The sequence below is a fragment of the Cherax quadricarinatus genome, chromosome 5 (genome assembly GCF_038502225.1).
Source record: "Cherax quadricarinatus isolate ZL_2023a chromosome 5, ASM3850222v1, whole genome shotgun sequence".
NCBI lineage: Eukaryota > Metazoa > Arthropoda > Malacostraca > Decapoda > Parastacidae > Cherax > Cherax quadricarinatus.
In genome coordinates this window covers 36,115,230-36,132,276 of record NC_091296.1, presented here as the reverse complement: position 1 = coordinate 36,132,276, position 17,047 = coordinate 36,115,230, and the positions used below count along the sequence as shown (strand labels likewise).

Here is a 17,047-nt window from a genome sequence, read left to right as displayed (position 1 = left end):
GGCTTGTTTAAGAGTTAATTAAGGGGCATGAGCTATGAGAGGTTAACAGAATTGAGTCTAATGACAATGGAGGACAAGAGACCCAGGTAAGACATAAACCACATACAAAATACTCAGGGGAATTGACAGGGTAGTCAGGGGCAGGAGAGGAAAGGGATCTTGGGGATGCAGCTGGAAGTTAGAGAAACATAGATGAGCCACAGTGATAACAGGAAATATTTCTTCAGCCTCAGGATGGTTGGTAAGTAGAATGATCTTGGAGAGGAAGTGGTGGAGGCTGGCTCCTTACTTAGCTTTAAGAGGAGGTATGATGGAGCCATGAGACTAAGAGAGAGTGAATCTAGCAAGTAGCAAGTTGAAAGGCACAGCAAGGAGCTAGGACTACCTATTGTAATTACATATAGATGAGTACGCTAACACAGGCTTAGATACTGGTTCCGCTAGTCCAGGAACAGTGAAAATAGACAGGTCCTAGACACAGCCCAGACTGGATATATCTGCAATGAAGCAGACTTTGTCTATTTCATCCATTGTATGACTGGACCAGACAACCATGCAGTGTGGCAGACTTAGTCTGTTGCATTGATAATTCTACAGGAGACCCCTCTTGCAGCAGATTCTCCCAGCCTTTGTCTAACATGACTTTCTGTCCGTTTTATATGAAATCCATTGGAAAAGTTTTTTTTTTTCCAAGGTTTTACTGTATAGAAATGATGTTTATACAGTCTGGTAAATGATGTTATGTTGTTTGTATAATTCTTACCTGTGAAAACTCATATGCTTGAATTTAGAGTTATATAGTACCTGTTTTTGTTATTTTTATAAAGAGCTTGAGACTCATAGCTGTCTAATTTTATTTTGTTAATTTGTTAATATTGGTTTTGCAGTTGATCCTTGGGAAACCCCTATGAAACATGCCATTCCAATTCCTATTTAATACCTACCTCTCCTAGACCTAGTACAGTCTGTCAGGCACTACTGCTCTTAGTTCAATCTCACTCATGCTTCACTGCTCTATTGTGGTTGTGCACATGGGCAAGCTAAGTTTATATACCGTATATTGCTACAGTTAACTATTTTCTCTAGTGTCAACACTTTCTTTACTCTCTGATGATTAGCTTTTCTACTGGCTCCCTGTCTGTGGCCAGCAGTAACAGCCTGGGTTAATCAGGCCGTGATCCACTGCAAGGCCTGGTCATGAACCAGGTCTTGATGTATGCCCTGGAGGGCATTCCGAGAGAATGCCCTCCAGGTATACATTACATTAGTTTTGGAAATATTGCCATGGTTTGTAATAACCCTTCTTCTTTATGGCTTCCTAATTGGTATGTCCATTCTGCCTAAACTGTTTATAGGACTTGCAATGTAGATGAACAAACCTCATGATGCTTGTGTATTTAACCCTTTGAGGGTCCATCCCCTAGTTCTACGGCTTTGAAGCCAGGGTCCAAGCCGTAGTACTTCGTCATGAGCTCAGCTCACTCAGATAAGCTGTGAACGGTAAATTTGGGCCTAGATATGAGAGAATGCATCTATGTGGTAAGTGTGCACCATATAAAACAAATCCTGCAGCACACAGTGCATAATGAGGAAAAACTGTTTTTCGATTAAAACAGCGACTTTGCAGTGTATTTTTGTATGATTTTTACAGTTTTATTCGTGGTTTCTTGGTCTCATTTGATAAAATGGAAGATATGTTACAGAAACAGAGATGATTTTGATTGGTTTTCGTATTGAAAATAGCTTGAAATTGAGCTCAAAGTAGCGAAAATGTTCGATTTTTGACGATGCTTAAGAGTGAACAAATCACATCATGCGTCCAGTACACATCAGCTGGTGGGTCTGATGTGCATTCATGAATGCACTGATATTATTTATACAATTATTACAATATTGCATAACAGTAAATTTCTATTTTTTTTGGTGTGAATAAAAAATCAAAATGCCTGGAAATGTAACAAATAAACAGAGGAAATGTTATTTTAGTGCCAGAAATGCCTGCATTGTTTATCCTGGACCCTACTTTGAAATTGGAATATTTTGAACTTTGTGTGAAATTGGCCAAATTACCAATTTCTGATCACTTTATTGGGTAGCTGAAATAGCTGATTGTGCTCAGTAGATAAAATGGAACACATATTAGCAAAATAGCTAAGAATTTGGTCTAATGGAACAATGTAATTGGCCGAAAATAGGACTCAAAGTGGGCAAAATCACCAATGCATTAATATCACTGACACAGCAAAATTCACGAGGGCGTAATTTTGTCAGCTTTTGATCAAATTTTGTACTTTTTGTTTTATTTCCTTCAGAAAAAGATTCTCTACCATCTCATAAGAAAAATAATAACTTTTTTTTTTTAAATTCTTGGATCCTGTGGGGAATTTTCAGATTGGGGATCTGGATCCTCAAAGAGTTAAGCACTGAGACACATACTCAGAGGAGGAGCCTACACAGGTTTCTCATGGCTCCACTGCTTCATATTATCCAGATCTACAAACGCACACTGAACAGTGTTTTTGTCCTCCGAAATCTGTCCCAAAGTTGTTTCTACAAGTGGTTCTTCACTATATTACAGCATGTCTTACATTTCATTATGAATCGTGGTGATGGTAGTACCTAGTTGGCATGTTTCATGCATTACAGAGGTCTATGTATTTTACAAACTTCTGAGACTATGGTCCCATTATCAATCTTGCCCCTCTCTCCCCATCCCTCTCAAGTGGGTTTCTTTCTCAAGAACAGGCAAGTCAGCAACTTCCAGTCTCCTCCTGTTGATGTCACAGTCCAGGATATACTGGGTAGTTCCATCCTTTGCTCATTGGGAATCCTCCATGACTGTTTGTCCTTTTTTGGTGGCTTTGCCAAAGGACTTCTGTCAGACTGGTCTCTTCATCAATCAGTCCTCATGGAAAATGCTCGTTTGCTCTTGGCATAAATGCATTGCTTAATCTCCAAAGTCTATGTGAGTGAACATCTACCTTATGTCAGTGCCAATAACACCAGGAGCATTGCCAGCTCTCTGGCCATGATGACCCAGGTTTTTCTTGCTACTGATTCTCAAGGGAATGCAATTCATTGCCATTGGGTATTTATTGAACCCTCTGTAAAGTGACAGAACACTGGAATGTTTTACAGTAGTAAGTGGTAAATACTACAACTACTGCACACCTTAAACATTTTTTTTTATAATAGTATAAATATTGAAGGTGGGAGACCATGAACTTAACTCTTATCCTATACTAGTACCATCTGACTTACGACCTGTTCGATATATGACCACTCGTACTTACGAGTGTGTCTGGCAGCAGGGCTGGGTGGGCTGATGCAAAACATACGATACTATGTAGGTACTTTATATAGCGAAGGTTCGACATTATGCCCTACCCAGTATATCGGCAATTTTCTAAGGTGCGACTTGCATCCATTTTGACTTACGACCGGTTGGTCATAAGAAAGAAGGAACACTGCAACAGGCCTACTGACCCATGCAGAGCAGGTCCATGCCCCCCCCCCCCAATTAGACCAATGAACCCCCCCTCCAAGATTAGCCCAATGACTCACCCAGTCTGGTCACCTCCACTCAAGGATGCAGCACTGCACCAGACCCAGCAGCACAAGCTAGTCAGGTCCAACCCACACCCACTCATGTATTTATCTAACCTATTTTTAAAACTACACAATGTTTTAGACTGAATAACTGTACGCGGGCGTTTGTTCCACTCATCCACAACTCTGTTACCAAACCAGTGCTTTCCTATATCCTTCCTGAATCTGAATTTTACCAACTTGAAACCATTGTTACGAGTCCTGTCTTGGCTGGAAATTTTCAGCGCGCTATTTACATCCCCTTTATTTATTCCTGTTTTCCATTTATACACCTCGATCATATCCCCCCTAATTCTACACCTTTTGAGAGAGTGCAGATTCAGCGCCCTCAGTCTATCCTCGTAGGGAAGATTTCTGATACATGGGATCATCTTTGTCATCCTCCACTGTACGTTTTCCAGAGCATTTATATCCATTCTGTAATACGGTGACCAGAACTGAGCAGCATTGTCTAAGTGAGGCCTAACCAAGGATATATAGAGTTGAAGAACAACCTGAGGACTTCTATTATTTATACTTCTAGATATGAAGCCAAGAATTCTGTTAGCTTTATTGCAAACACTAATGCACTATTGTCTTGGTTTTAGATTACTGCTAACCAGAACTCCTAAATCCTTTTTGCAATCAGTAGTATTAAGATCTACATTATTTAGTTTATATGTGGCATGGTTCCAGAACCAAATATTTAATCACATCTCTGGTACTTGGGAAAGGTCATTCCCTGGCCTTCATGGATATTCTAAGGCAAGGTCTCTCATTAACTGATTTTATGCAAGTTGCTGCAGGTGCTCATTTCTCTAATAACCATCTATCATTGTTTAGTTCATGCAGTTTCAGGGACCCCTAAGGAACATCTTAAGCCCAGCTAGGGTCATTGTAAATAAGTACCTCTTCTCTAAGCATTCCTGTGGTAACTGGTCATTGTCAGGATATGTCTACAAACATCAACCCTGCCTACAGGCTGATGGTATTCTTTTCACTTGAGTTTTAGGTACTGATTAGCTGACGACTATTGTGTATATGTATAGAAGGGTCTCACAGCTTCATATGATCATTTCAGTGTATATTAATGCTGAGGTTCTCTGTTGCACTTCACTCCATCCCAGGGCATGCTAGCAGGTGTGACTGAGTCTATAAACATGAGTGGTTGAATATCTTTTCATTTGTATTTGATCAGTCTTAGTACTAGTGCAGGTTCATCAACCAATACAGGTATTTGGTACATCTTACTTCTATGGGTGAATGGGCTTTCTTATTGGTGTGTCATCTCTTTATGTACTTTAAACATATGTGTTATATGTGTCCTGTGAAATTATCCCTCATGTTTCAGGGCTCCTGTTATGTGGCTCAATCCACTGATGTTTCTTCTGCCTTTGCTCTATAATTGCTTCATCATTTTTGACTGTTAAATGGTATGGTTCAGGTTGGGTCTTCCTGAGGTCCAAATGTAGAAAATAGCATTTTTAACTAATGAGGATGCATTTCTGTATAAAGGGCTCTGGAGGGTTCATGGTTCTGCCAATTCCTCTAGCTGTGGTGTTTCTTGTTGCTACCTAGAGTTCCATGGGGTACATGAGCCCTAGCTGGCACCTGCACACCCCCACAATAGTGCAATGAAGAGCAAGCTGAAGCAGTGGAAGCTGACCTGATTACAATAGCATGCGATAGATCATATCTGCACAAGGAGAGGTTTATAATAGGCAGGGAATGAGTTACTCTGAATAAGTATGATATATTCTGCATGGAACTCCCAGTGATTCTTAACCCGTAAACGGTCCAAACGTATATATACGTTTTTCCAACATTTGAAAGTATGTAAAAAAAGTAGATCTTCTTTTTGTTTTTCTACATTTGAAAATGTGTAAGAAAGCTTTGATCTACTTTTTTTTTTGTTATATTTGAAAATATGTAAAAAAAAACTTAGATCTGCTTGGACCGTTTATGGGTTAAGCAGGATTGCATCTTTCTTAAGAGTTAAAAGACTGTTATTTGCAATACTTTCAAGTATTGAATAACTAATATAGATACTCTGGCCTTGAGGGCAGTGTGAATATTATTCTATTGAAGCACAAGTTTTGTTTTTCTTCAGGTTTTTAAGTCATTGCAATTGTGCAGTTATGAATTTTATGCATTAAGAAAAATTTATTAGTAAATATTGGTAATTATAGGGCTAGAGGAAATCATATTATTGCTTGTTAATACTGTAATAGACTAACCCTGAACTGTAATCAACTTGAGACCTGTGTAAGATTATCTGTAGATGTGTGTGATTATCTACAGATATGTATTGTGTATATATATCTACAGATATATATACACAAGTGGTTGATGAATTTAAATGGCAAGCTTTTGTTATTAGTTCATTATGACTTTTCAGATAAATACTTACTGGCAGAAACCTAATTGTAACTCTGAAAATACCTTTGCTTCTAATTACAAATTTGCTGTATACACATTTGATGTGGTTTCTAATGTCATGTGTGTAGGTAGCTTAGGATAGATCTGTTAATCACATTAATTCTGTAGTGTTTAAAACTATATTGTTCTTAGATTTATAAGCTTATTATAACACTTTATTTGGTACTTTGTTATTGTGAATTACAGATTTTTAATCCAGGTAACATGTCAGTTTATGTACCTGATGTTTTTATGCTATTAACAGGAGAGAAATTCTAAAATGGCTGTAGGTTGCTTGGTTGAGAACATAGTTTTGTTTGATGCATTATTAACATCCAGTTTCATAACATGCTTTTTTGTTGGTAACATATGCTTCTTCTTATTCTCATCCTTCATTCATCATATTTTCCTGATAATTTTATTTATTTTTTAATAATTAAAACCTCAGATATTGTCCATTAAGGCAAAGTGACCAAAACAAGAAAGCCCAAAATTTCTGCCCTTTTTCTTTTAAGCAGTTATGCAAATGGAAAGGTAACTAGTTTCTTGTTATCATGGATAAAGATACAATTCAGGAACAAGAACTACAGTACAGTATATAAAAATGCACAGGACAGTAAAGGCAAGTTTTGTTGAATGTAAGTAGAGGTCTGTAAGATTTATCTATTATCAAAGGCAAATAGAGACAATGGACACATAATTTGCATTATGTGCCCATTGCACATTATGCAAATTTTCATAGAGCAAACACAATACACGTACTCCTCACTTAACCTACCTGTTTAACAACCGCTCGGACTTAAAACCAGCTCTCCAACCAGCATGCAAACCAAAGTAATGTATATTAGAGCTTATTTCCTCTATTCTGTTTATTACAGTATACAGTACACTACTGTATAAACATTTAAAGATACAGTATACTCAAAATGTTTTAAATAATGCAAAGGTAACATTAAAACAATTTCTAAAGACGGTTGACACAGACCCACTACTAGTACAGTATGCTCCTTGCTTAATGACTAATTCACTTACTAATCCACTCTTAGGAACAACTTGGTTAAGTGAGGAGTACCTGTATAATTTATAAAACAGGGATTCGCTCTGAGACTTTGATAATTTCACATTTCTTGACTGGTGTTTATCAAAAAAAAAAAAAAAGTGAACTTAACACACATGCACCAGATGGTTATGTAAAGAAGAGAAATGAATTTAGTCAAAAAACAAGAGACTGATGTTCCTCGTGCCTTAGGGGAGATAATTGCTGTATCAACCTCCTACTCAAAGTTTTTAATTTATTTAAACGACGGATGTATATAAATAATGAAGCAATCTATATTACACTGTACGAATGACATTGAGTTCTTGTGCAGTGCTCTCATGAAATTATATTTACAAGAAAATGCTAGATAGCATGTTTATAATATTCCCTGGACTAATGTTAGAATATCCAGCAGTGGCATCATGCCTACAGCTGATAAAATATTCCAACAAGTTACAAAAAAGAGCAGCAGTGAATGACATGAATTACAATGGAACCTTGGGTTACGAACGCCCCACCATGCGAATTTTTCAGGATACGAATCGTCGTTTGGTTGATTTTTTGCTTCAGGATACGAAAGAAATTTCAGGATGCAAACTTCCCCCTCAAGGGAGGGTTCCTTAAATAAATAAATAAATAAAATGTATATTTCTTTGCAAAGGTTACAGTATGTGTTTACATATCATAATATGATTGGAGCAAAGAAAGCCACTATCATGCCGAGGCATTTCGGGCAGAAATGCCTACTTAACCCTTTTAGGGTCCATGCCGTAGATCTACGGCTTTACGTTGAGGGTCCAAACCGCAGATCTACGCCATGAGCTCAGCTCACTCTGATAAGCTGTGAGCAGTAAATTTGGGCCTAGATATGAGAGAATACATCTATGTGGTATGTGTGCATGACATAAAACAAATCCTGCAGCACACAGTGCATTATGAGAGAAAAAAAACTGAGACTGTAATTTTCGATTAAAACAGCGACTTTGCAGTGTCTTTTCGTATGTTTTTTATAGTTGTATTTTCAATTTCTTGGTCTCATTTGATAAAATGGAAGATATACTACAGAAATAGAGATTATTTTGATTGGGTTTATTACTAGAAATGGCTTGAAACTGAGCTCAAAGTAACAGAAATGTTAAATTTTTGCCGATGTTCAAGAGTGAACAAATGACCTCACAAGTCTAATACATGACAGCTGGTGGGTCTAATATACATTCACAAATGTGGTGATATTATTTATACAATTATTACATGACAGTAAATCTTCTATTTTTTGGTTTGAATAAAAATTCATTATGTGAATAAAAAATCAAAATGGAATTCATTTGTAAAGCCTGAAAATGTAACTAATGAACAGAGGAAATGTTAGTTTAGTGCCAGGAATGCCTGCATTGTTTATTCTGGACCCTGTTTTGAAATTGGAATACAATGGACCCTCGACCAACGATATTAATCCGTTCCTGAGAGCTCATCGTTAATCGAAATTATCGTTAGTCGAGTTAATTTTCCCCATAAGAAATAATGGAAATCAAATTAATCCGTGCAAGACACCCGAAAGTATTGAAAAAAAAAATTTTACTACATGAAATATTAATTTTAATACACACAAACTGAAGAAGACATGTACAATTACTTGACACTTACCTTTATTGAAGATATGGTGATGATTGATGGGATGGGAGGAGGGGAGACTGTGGATGGTGTTAGTGTTTAGAAGGGGAATCCCCTTCCATTAGGACTTCAGGTGTCAAGTCCTTTTCCGGGGTTACTTCCCTTCTTCTTTTAATGCCACTAGGACCAGCTTGAGAGTCACTGGACCTCTGTCGCACAACATATCTGTCCATAGAGGCCTGTACCTCCCGTTCCTTTATGACATTCCTAAAGTGTTTCACAACATTGTCAGTGTCACAATTAAACACTTGTTCAGGTTTCAGTTCTTCACTGTCTATGTACTCCTTGAATTCCTGCACATATTTTTCAGCCGCTTTGTGGTTCGAACTGGCAGCCTCACCATGCCTTATCACACTATGAATGCCACTACGCTTCTTAAATCTCTCAAACCAACCTTTGCTGGCCTTAAATTCACTCACATCACTAGTTGCTGGCATTTTTTTAATTAAATCGTCATGCAACTTCCTAGCCTTTTCACATATGATCGCTTGAGAGATGCTGTCTCCTGCTATCTGTTTCTCGTTTATCCACACCAATAAAAGTCTCTCAACATCTTCTATCACTTGCGATCTCAGTTTCAAAAACATAGTTGCACCTTTGGCAAGAACAGCTTCCTTGATTGCCGTTTTCTTGCCCACAATAGTAGTGATGGTTGATTGGGGTTTATTATACAACCTGACCAGCTCAGAGATACGCACTCCACTTTCATATTTATCAATGATCTCTTTCTTCATCTCCATAGTAATTCTCACCCTTTTTGCTGTAGGGTTGGCACTAGAAGCTTTCTTGGGGCCCATGGTGACTTATTTTGCAGGTGCAATCACTAAAAAGGCTGTGATAATATGAAATGTTCCAGTTGTATGTTTGGAAGTGACCGCGGTGGCTGGCTGGCTTGTAAACACTGGCACCAAAGGGACAAGTGAGGCGCGCTCAGGCCAAAGTGGACGCGTATGGTACAGAACGAAAAGCGCTGGTCGGGTTTTTAAGCGCTAGTTGAGGCAAAATTTTTGCGTTTAAATGAATCGCTAGTCAGATTTATCGTTAATCGATGCCATCGCTGGTTGAGGGTCCACTGTATTTCTTCAGTCATAGAGTCGTCAAGAAGTGGAATAGCCTAGCAAGTGAAGTAGTGGAGGCAGGAACAATACATAGTTTTAAGAAGAGGTATGATAAAGCTCAGGAAGCAGAGAGAGATAGGACCTAGTAGCAATCAGTGAAGAGGCGGGGCCAGGAGCTGAGTCTCGACCCCTGCAACCACAATTAGGTGAGTACACACACACACACACACCAGAGGCAGGGCCAGGAGCTGTGACTCAACCCCTGCAACCACATATAGGGGAGTACACACACACACACCAACCCACCCCTCCATAGAGCTGTACACTGTGAAGTTTTGTTGTTTTGAACCAAGTGAGAGAGTGCTTGTGGTTGGGGATTTATATGTTAAAGTGGGTAAAAATATTGTGGAAGGAGTAGTAGGTAAATTTGGGGTGCCACGGGTAAATGAAAATGGGGAGCCTTTAATTGAACTGTGTGTAGAAAGGGGTTTGGTAATAAGTAATACATATTTTATGAAAAAGAGGATAAATAAGTATACAAGATATGATATAGCACATAATGAAAGTAGTTTGTTAGATTATATATTGGTGGATAAAAGGTTGATGGGTAGGCTTCAGGATGTGCATGTTTATAGGGGGCCAACAGATGTATCAGATCATTATTTAATTGCAGCTACAGAGGTAGATGGGGCAAATGGAAAATGGCAACAGCAAGTAAGAAAGAGGTAAAAGTTTATAAACTAAGGGATTAGGAAGTTAGGGTGAGATATAAGCAACTATTGCCAGAAAGGTGGGCTAGTGTAAGTATAGGTAGTGGGGAAGTTGAAGAGGGGTTGGGATAGTTTTAAAAATGCAATGTTAGAATGCAGAGCAGAAGTTTGTGGCTATAGGAGGGTGAGTGCAAGAGGAAAGAGGAGTGATTGGTGGAATGATAAGGCAAAGGGTGCAAGAAAAGTGAAAAAGGTATCTTATCAGAGGTTTTTACAAAGCAGAAACGATGTAAGAAGGATGGAGTATATGGAGAGTAAAAGAAAGGTGAAGAGAGTGGTGAGGGCATTCAAAATGAAAGCAAATGATAAGAGTGGGAGAGGCACTGTCAACAATTTTGCTGAGAATAAGAAAATTTTTTGAAGATAAACAGGTTAAGAAAGCCTAGGGAACGAATGGATTTGTCAGTTAAAAACTGAGGTGAGAAGTTAGTAGATGGGGAGTTGGAGGTATTGGGAAGATGGCAGGAATATTTTTAGGAACTTTTACATGTCAGCAGATGGGTTTATGAAGGATGAGGTTAACCATAAAATTGATGAAGGAGAGAAGGTGAGTGGTGCTCTAAGGTATTTGTGGAGACAAAAAATTTTATCGATGGAGGCAAAGAAGGGAATGCACCAGAGTATAGTGGTACCAACACTCATATGGGTGTGGAGCAAGGGTTGTAAATGCTGCAGCAAGGAAGAGGCTGAGGCAGTGGAGACGTCATGTCTAAGGGCAGTGTGTGGTGTAAATATTATGCAGAGAATTCATAGTGTGGAAATTAGGAGAAGGTGTGGAGTTACTAAAAGTACAGTGGACCCCCGGTTAACGATATTTTTTCACTTCAGAAATATGTTCAGGTGCCAGTACTGACCGAATTTGTTCCCATAAGGAATATTGTGAAGTAGATTAGTCCATTTCAGACCCCCAAACATACACGTACAAACGCATTTACATAAATACACTTACATAATTGGTCGCATTCGGAGGTGATCATTGTGCGGGGGTCCACTGTATTAGTCAGAGGGCTGAAGAGCAGTTGTTGAGGTAGAATGACTTGGAGAGCATATAAATCTTTAGGGGAAGGCGGGGTAGGGGTTGTCCTAGGAAAAGTTGGAGGGAGAGGATAAAGGAGGCTTTGTGGGCAAGGGGCTTGGACTTCCAGCAAGCGTGCATGAGCATGTTATGTAGGAGTGAATGGTGACAAATGCTTTTTGAGACCTGATGAGCTTTTGAAGTGAAGTGATTCAGGGAAACCAGTTAGCCAGACTTGAGTCTTGGAGGTGGGAAGTACAATGGCTGTTTAGAGTGACATCTAAACTATCATATCTGAGCGCCTCTGCAAAGACAGTGATTATGTATGAATGGTGGTGAAAAGTATTGAATGATGAAAGGGTTTTCTTTCTTTTTGGGTTTTTCTTTCTTTTTGAGTCGCCTTGCCTCAGTGGGAAACCAAGGCAGGGTGAACCACAGTGCTGAGTCACTGAAACAGAAAACTAGCTGCCCTGGGATCCCTGGCTACTCTGGTGAGTCTTTTGCCTACCTCCTTAAGTAACTTAGATGGACTCTTTTTCCCATTGCCAAGGGTCTCTGAGCCTTTGAGAACAAACAGATAATGAAGGGCAAGTTCACCATATTTTCTAGACTTTTGGGACTCCCTGAAGCTGGCAGCTGCCCCTCCTTCCTTCCTGGTATATTGAAGATAGGTATCAGCCAATGTGGACACACGTGAAGTCTCACACCACCTGCTTGCCATCTGTCCAGGCTTGAATGGTGATACCATCTGGATGCTTTTGGTTACCATCAGACCTGCCTAGTTGTGGTGGCTCCCTTATTCCTGAGCATCCTTCTATTGTGGGGCTTCTCTTGATGACGTTATTAACCTCTTCATGCCTTGCGATCTTTCCCTCAGATCTACAGCAAACAAGACCATGGTATCCAAATCAGTCTGCCGATTCACTGCTGCAAATACACCTGTGTTCAACGAGAATAGGAGCAACAAGGCTGAGATGTGTGCCAAAGGAGTTGGGAACAGCCAACAGGAAGTCCCCAGCATGATGAGCTCTCATTGCTAGGAGATGGGCTCTATCCTTCCCTGACAGACACTTTGAAGCATTGTTCAGGCCAGATTTTCCACTATTGGGCCATCCCAGTGTGACTATTTGTAGCTGTTGGAGAGAGCAGGTCTGGTTTCAGAGACTGTTAGATTATCCCAGAGCATGGCTCCAACAAATTTTTGGTCATGAATTCCAACATTATCCCTAAGGTGTTAAGGAAGAATTGTTGCTACAAGTCTACTGGATTCAACACATAAGGACAGGAGAACAGATCTGTGATACCTTGCAGACACCAATACTTCCTGGTCTGACTGGAAGTGCAACTTGGTCCCACTTCCCATCTTCTAGAGTAAGGGTCGAGTACTTTTGTAAAAATATGCCTCAGAATACTGTTATATTCATTCAGTATAGGGTTATCATATGAAGGTGCACATCTTAGGAAATATGTTAACCTGGGCAGATTCCTGCACTTTGTGAGAAGGTACAAGGCATCATAGGTGTCAAGATTGCCTATTCGTTGTTCCATCCTCCTCAACTCATCCAGTTTCTTACTGAGAAATGAGTCATTGGTATCTGTTCCCAGAGGTGCTCCAAGCAATATGGTACTTATGGGGGCAATGACTGATGCCTGGTAGCCTTGATCTCGCTTGTTGACTGAGATGATTTCACATTTGGAAATCACTGGTCAGCCTGACAGTGATTTCCTTAACCATTATGCTGTCTAAATAATAACAACAACAACATTATTTAGAGTTGGTTTCAAATACTACAAAGAAATTTTTCAGCCTTTGTATGTTTGTAACATTTTCAGTTGTACATGCAGAGCTGAAAGCTGTGTGAAGTATCAAAGCCATTTCTTTGTGGTTGGTCATTTTGCCATTGCCATTAGTTAAATGTCTTAGTTTGCTTTCACCTTTTTTTTTTTTTAACCCCTGACATCTCTGAAGAATTATTTAAGGGTTAGCTTCAGTATTCTTAAAATTCTCATATACCATTTTTTTTTTATCTCATGCCTTCTCTCTGTAACTTTTAGTTAACATGTTCTGCAGTGTTATTAGTCACTTTTTAATTTCTTGTATGATACTACTGTAGTTTTGTTATCCTGGCTGCTTTAGAATATCATTGTCTTGTTTTATCTTTCTTGGTATGTTATCCCTTTTGATATTTAGTATTTTGTTTTTAAACTTTCATTTCCTCTACACTGTTTGTATCTTACAGCTTGATGAACTTTTCTGGTAATATATCTTGATGCATCTTTGCTGCTCTGTATTGGAGACTGTCATGTTTTTAGTTTAATCTTGATGTTCATTCATTTTGAAGTTGATAATGTTATGGTCATAGTTTTCAAAGCTTTTCTTTGCCTTGTATTAAATCTGTAAGGTTATCACCATGATTTTATTTGGTACAGTCTATTTAGAAACTCTTGTCAGTCACACAGGTGTGTAGCTTCTTGATCACCTGATACAGCCCAATGTTTCAGTTAAGATCAGGGTTATTTAGCCACCCACTATTATTATTATTACTTAGGTTTTAGTAATTATTTAATTACATCACAAGAGGGTGTCATTTCCATGAGATTGTTTTTAGGAGAATGATGGACTACCATGAGTAAAACAAAAAATTTGTTCTCATTGCAGCAAATTTTGATATGTATGGAGTCATGAACCTCATTTTTTATGTTGCATGTATTGTAGTTCATTTCTAATGTATAGGATCACACTGCCACTTTTTTTTTTTTTTTTGTAAAGTGCAAGATTAAGGGAAAATATATGTATCTAGTGATTTCTGATGTCAAGTGATTATATCAACTCATGACTTGCTGAAAATATATTGTGGTATATACTGTCCTCATTTTTTTTTTTTTAATTTCTGGTCATACTGGCTACTGGACTTGATGTGACTACCTGCCTCGTCTTTTTACATTCCCTTCACTGTATTTTCTTCCTCTGCCTTTCTCTTCCATTCTCACTTTGTGTCACATTTTTCCCAACCTTGCTATTCCTAGTATTCAGATTCATGATGACTTCAAAAAAGCTTTCATTCCTGTTAAGGTTGTCCCAAAGAGCTGTATATTTGTCCTTTTCACATATGTACTCTGTCTTGGTTATGTGTAAGAGTCTAAATCATGTCTCAGTAGCAGTACTTGATACTATCTCTTGCTGTCTTGAATTTCATTATCAGGAATAAAAGTCAGTGCTGTGGCTGGAAAAATTCATTATTAACAATTTGGAAAGGAAGCCTGAAGATAATGAAGGTTTATTATGCTTTGGAATTACCATGGCTTGTCTCAAATATATACAGTACTGTAAGAATTATTGCAAATTTTAGATAATACAGATAATGAGCCAACATAAGCTTAGCTGTATTCTTGTAGCCACAAACCATGTACAGTATAGTAGAAGAATTTCTTGTTGGAAGGATTTTACTAAACCAAGGTGCAAAATTATCATACTGAATGTATGTACATGCATATATATGAGAAGGGATATCAAGTTTCTGCTGCTGATACTTTAGTAAAATTTTATATTTTTGGACATTACAAAAAATAGACAATATTGTTATAAAGTGTCAACATCTCTTGGAGCTGGGCTATGATGCAACTTATATTTGAAATGTATTGGAATGTTACTAGAGAGGTAATGCTCTAACATACATAAAGGTTAAATACTTCTACTTTTGCACCAATAATAACTCCTTTGAGGAACCAATGAGACTCATGCCTAGATGCTGTTTCCTAATAAAAGACCAATCATTCAACCACTGATGTGCATTTTATATACACGGGTACATGTACTTACATTGATGAGATGAATTTAAAAAATGTTGGCTCAGGTCGAAATAGTGTACAGGTATACCATAAGTATAGTATAACACAAGGAAATGCCATTTGTATTATTTGTACAAATGCTGTACTGTAAAGGTATAATAAGATAGTGAAGGAAACCAAATTCTTACCTTATTCTTTGTTATTGCTGCATTAATTAACACAGGTGTGTTGCTCTTTGTATCTTGCTTAAGACAATGCCTATGTCAGTTTTGGTGTTCTGAACCATGTACATTATTTTTATAAAACTAATGTAACTAATAATATGTTTAAGGAAAGTCTGTAATTCTCAGCATTCTTGTTATAAAATATGGACTCGATGAGAGTCTAATTGTCATTGAGATGAGTTATTTTTTATGTTTATTCTACTAACCTAATGAAATGGCTGAGCTTTACTTGTGTAACACAGTACCATCATTGTTCTTTGTACTTCACAAAATCAGTAGAATGCTATACAGTATTTCATGCATCTCTTTAGGGACAAAAGAGGGTAGGGAAGGGGGAGAGGGTTTGATCAGTTATTTTAGTGTTAGACATTTACCAATAATTTTATCAAGTACATTTCTGTAATAGTACTTCAGGACAAAAGCTACTTGTGAAATTTAAAATCTCACAAATTTGATGTGAACATGCATCCATTTTGTTTTATATACTCTTAATTTAATTTGTTATTGTGAGATTAATGTGCAATATGTAGATAGTGTTAAAGAATTGTGAAATCCCATCGATAGGTGGGTTTACATTTAAAATGAAGGAAGTAACTGAACTCGGTACAGTACTGATATTGGTGCATTCTCACCTTTTTTGAGTACCTTAAAAATCTAGTTAATATGTTTAATGTATTCTATACTGAATTGTATTTCAAAAATTATATACTATATATGCAATATATATTTTTTTCATTTTCTGATAAAGCATATACAGTAGTTGTGCAATGAGTAGCTTTTACTTAAACTCGGTTCTCAAACTATGTTGATAAACTATTCCCCATTTTTTCTCTCTTCTCTGTATCCTTTGTAGGTCAACATACACAGTAGTATTTGAATTATGTTCATTTCGTGTTTTGGTTTTCTGCGAACTATTATGTATTATTTTTGTAAATAAAATTGTCAAACATTTTCTAGAAATAAAGAAAAGCTGGTGCTGATATATTTCTTGTTTTAACCTCATGATTTTCAGTAAGTGTATCTTTTCATGGAAAAGCCTTGGCAGTGATGAAGGGCTTTTAATCCAAGAAATTGGTCCTCTCCATCACACTGCCTCCCACTCTTTAGGGGGGTCATCCTCTTTATGAGGGGTGCCTTGTTGTGGTAAAGAGGCTATTGGTCTGAGGAATTGGACCTTCTGGTCTTCTTCCTCTGACCGAACCCAGTTATCCCCCTCCCCTCTTTTTTTCAGGTCCTCCCATCAGATATTCTAGTTCCTAGGTAGGGGAAGGGTATATGGTCCATCCCATTCCGTTGAAGTCCTTGGTGGTGGTGTAGCTTGCCATGGAATCTAAATCAACTATGGATGTCCTGATCCCTCTCTGGTCTCCCTGGGGGAGGCTTCAGGTGACGGGTGTATGTCTGGAGGCATGCTTTGTGGCGGGTATCCGATCACCCTCTCTTTTGTCCACCGAGGTGGCTCGGTAGATGTGAGG

The 17,047-nt window shown here is 38.1% G+C and overlaps 1 protein-coding gene across 2 annotated transcripts in view; it reads left to right on the top strand.

Annotated features, from left to right (window-relative positions):
- The window catches only part of LOC128684784 (protein O-mannosyl-transferase TMTC4), a 166,030-nt gene extending 149,478 nt beyond the window's left edge, over window positions 1-16,552 (top strand). For both annotated transcript variants that reach the window (XM_053771046.2, XM_070101558.1), the window contains one exon: window positions 12,437-16,552. In XM_053771046.2, the coding sequence (XP_053627021.2) occupies window positions 12,437-12,582 (146 nt within the window). In that variant the 3' untranslated portion in view covers window positions 12,583-16,552. The remainder of the gene's footprint in view (window positions 1-12,436) is intronic.
- Window positions 16,553-17,047: the final 495 nt, after the last annotated feature.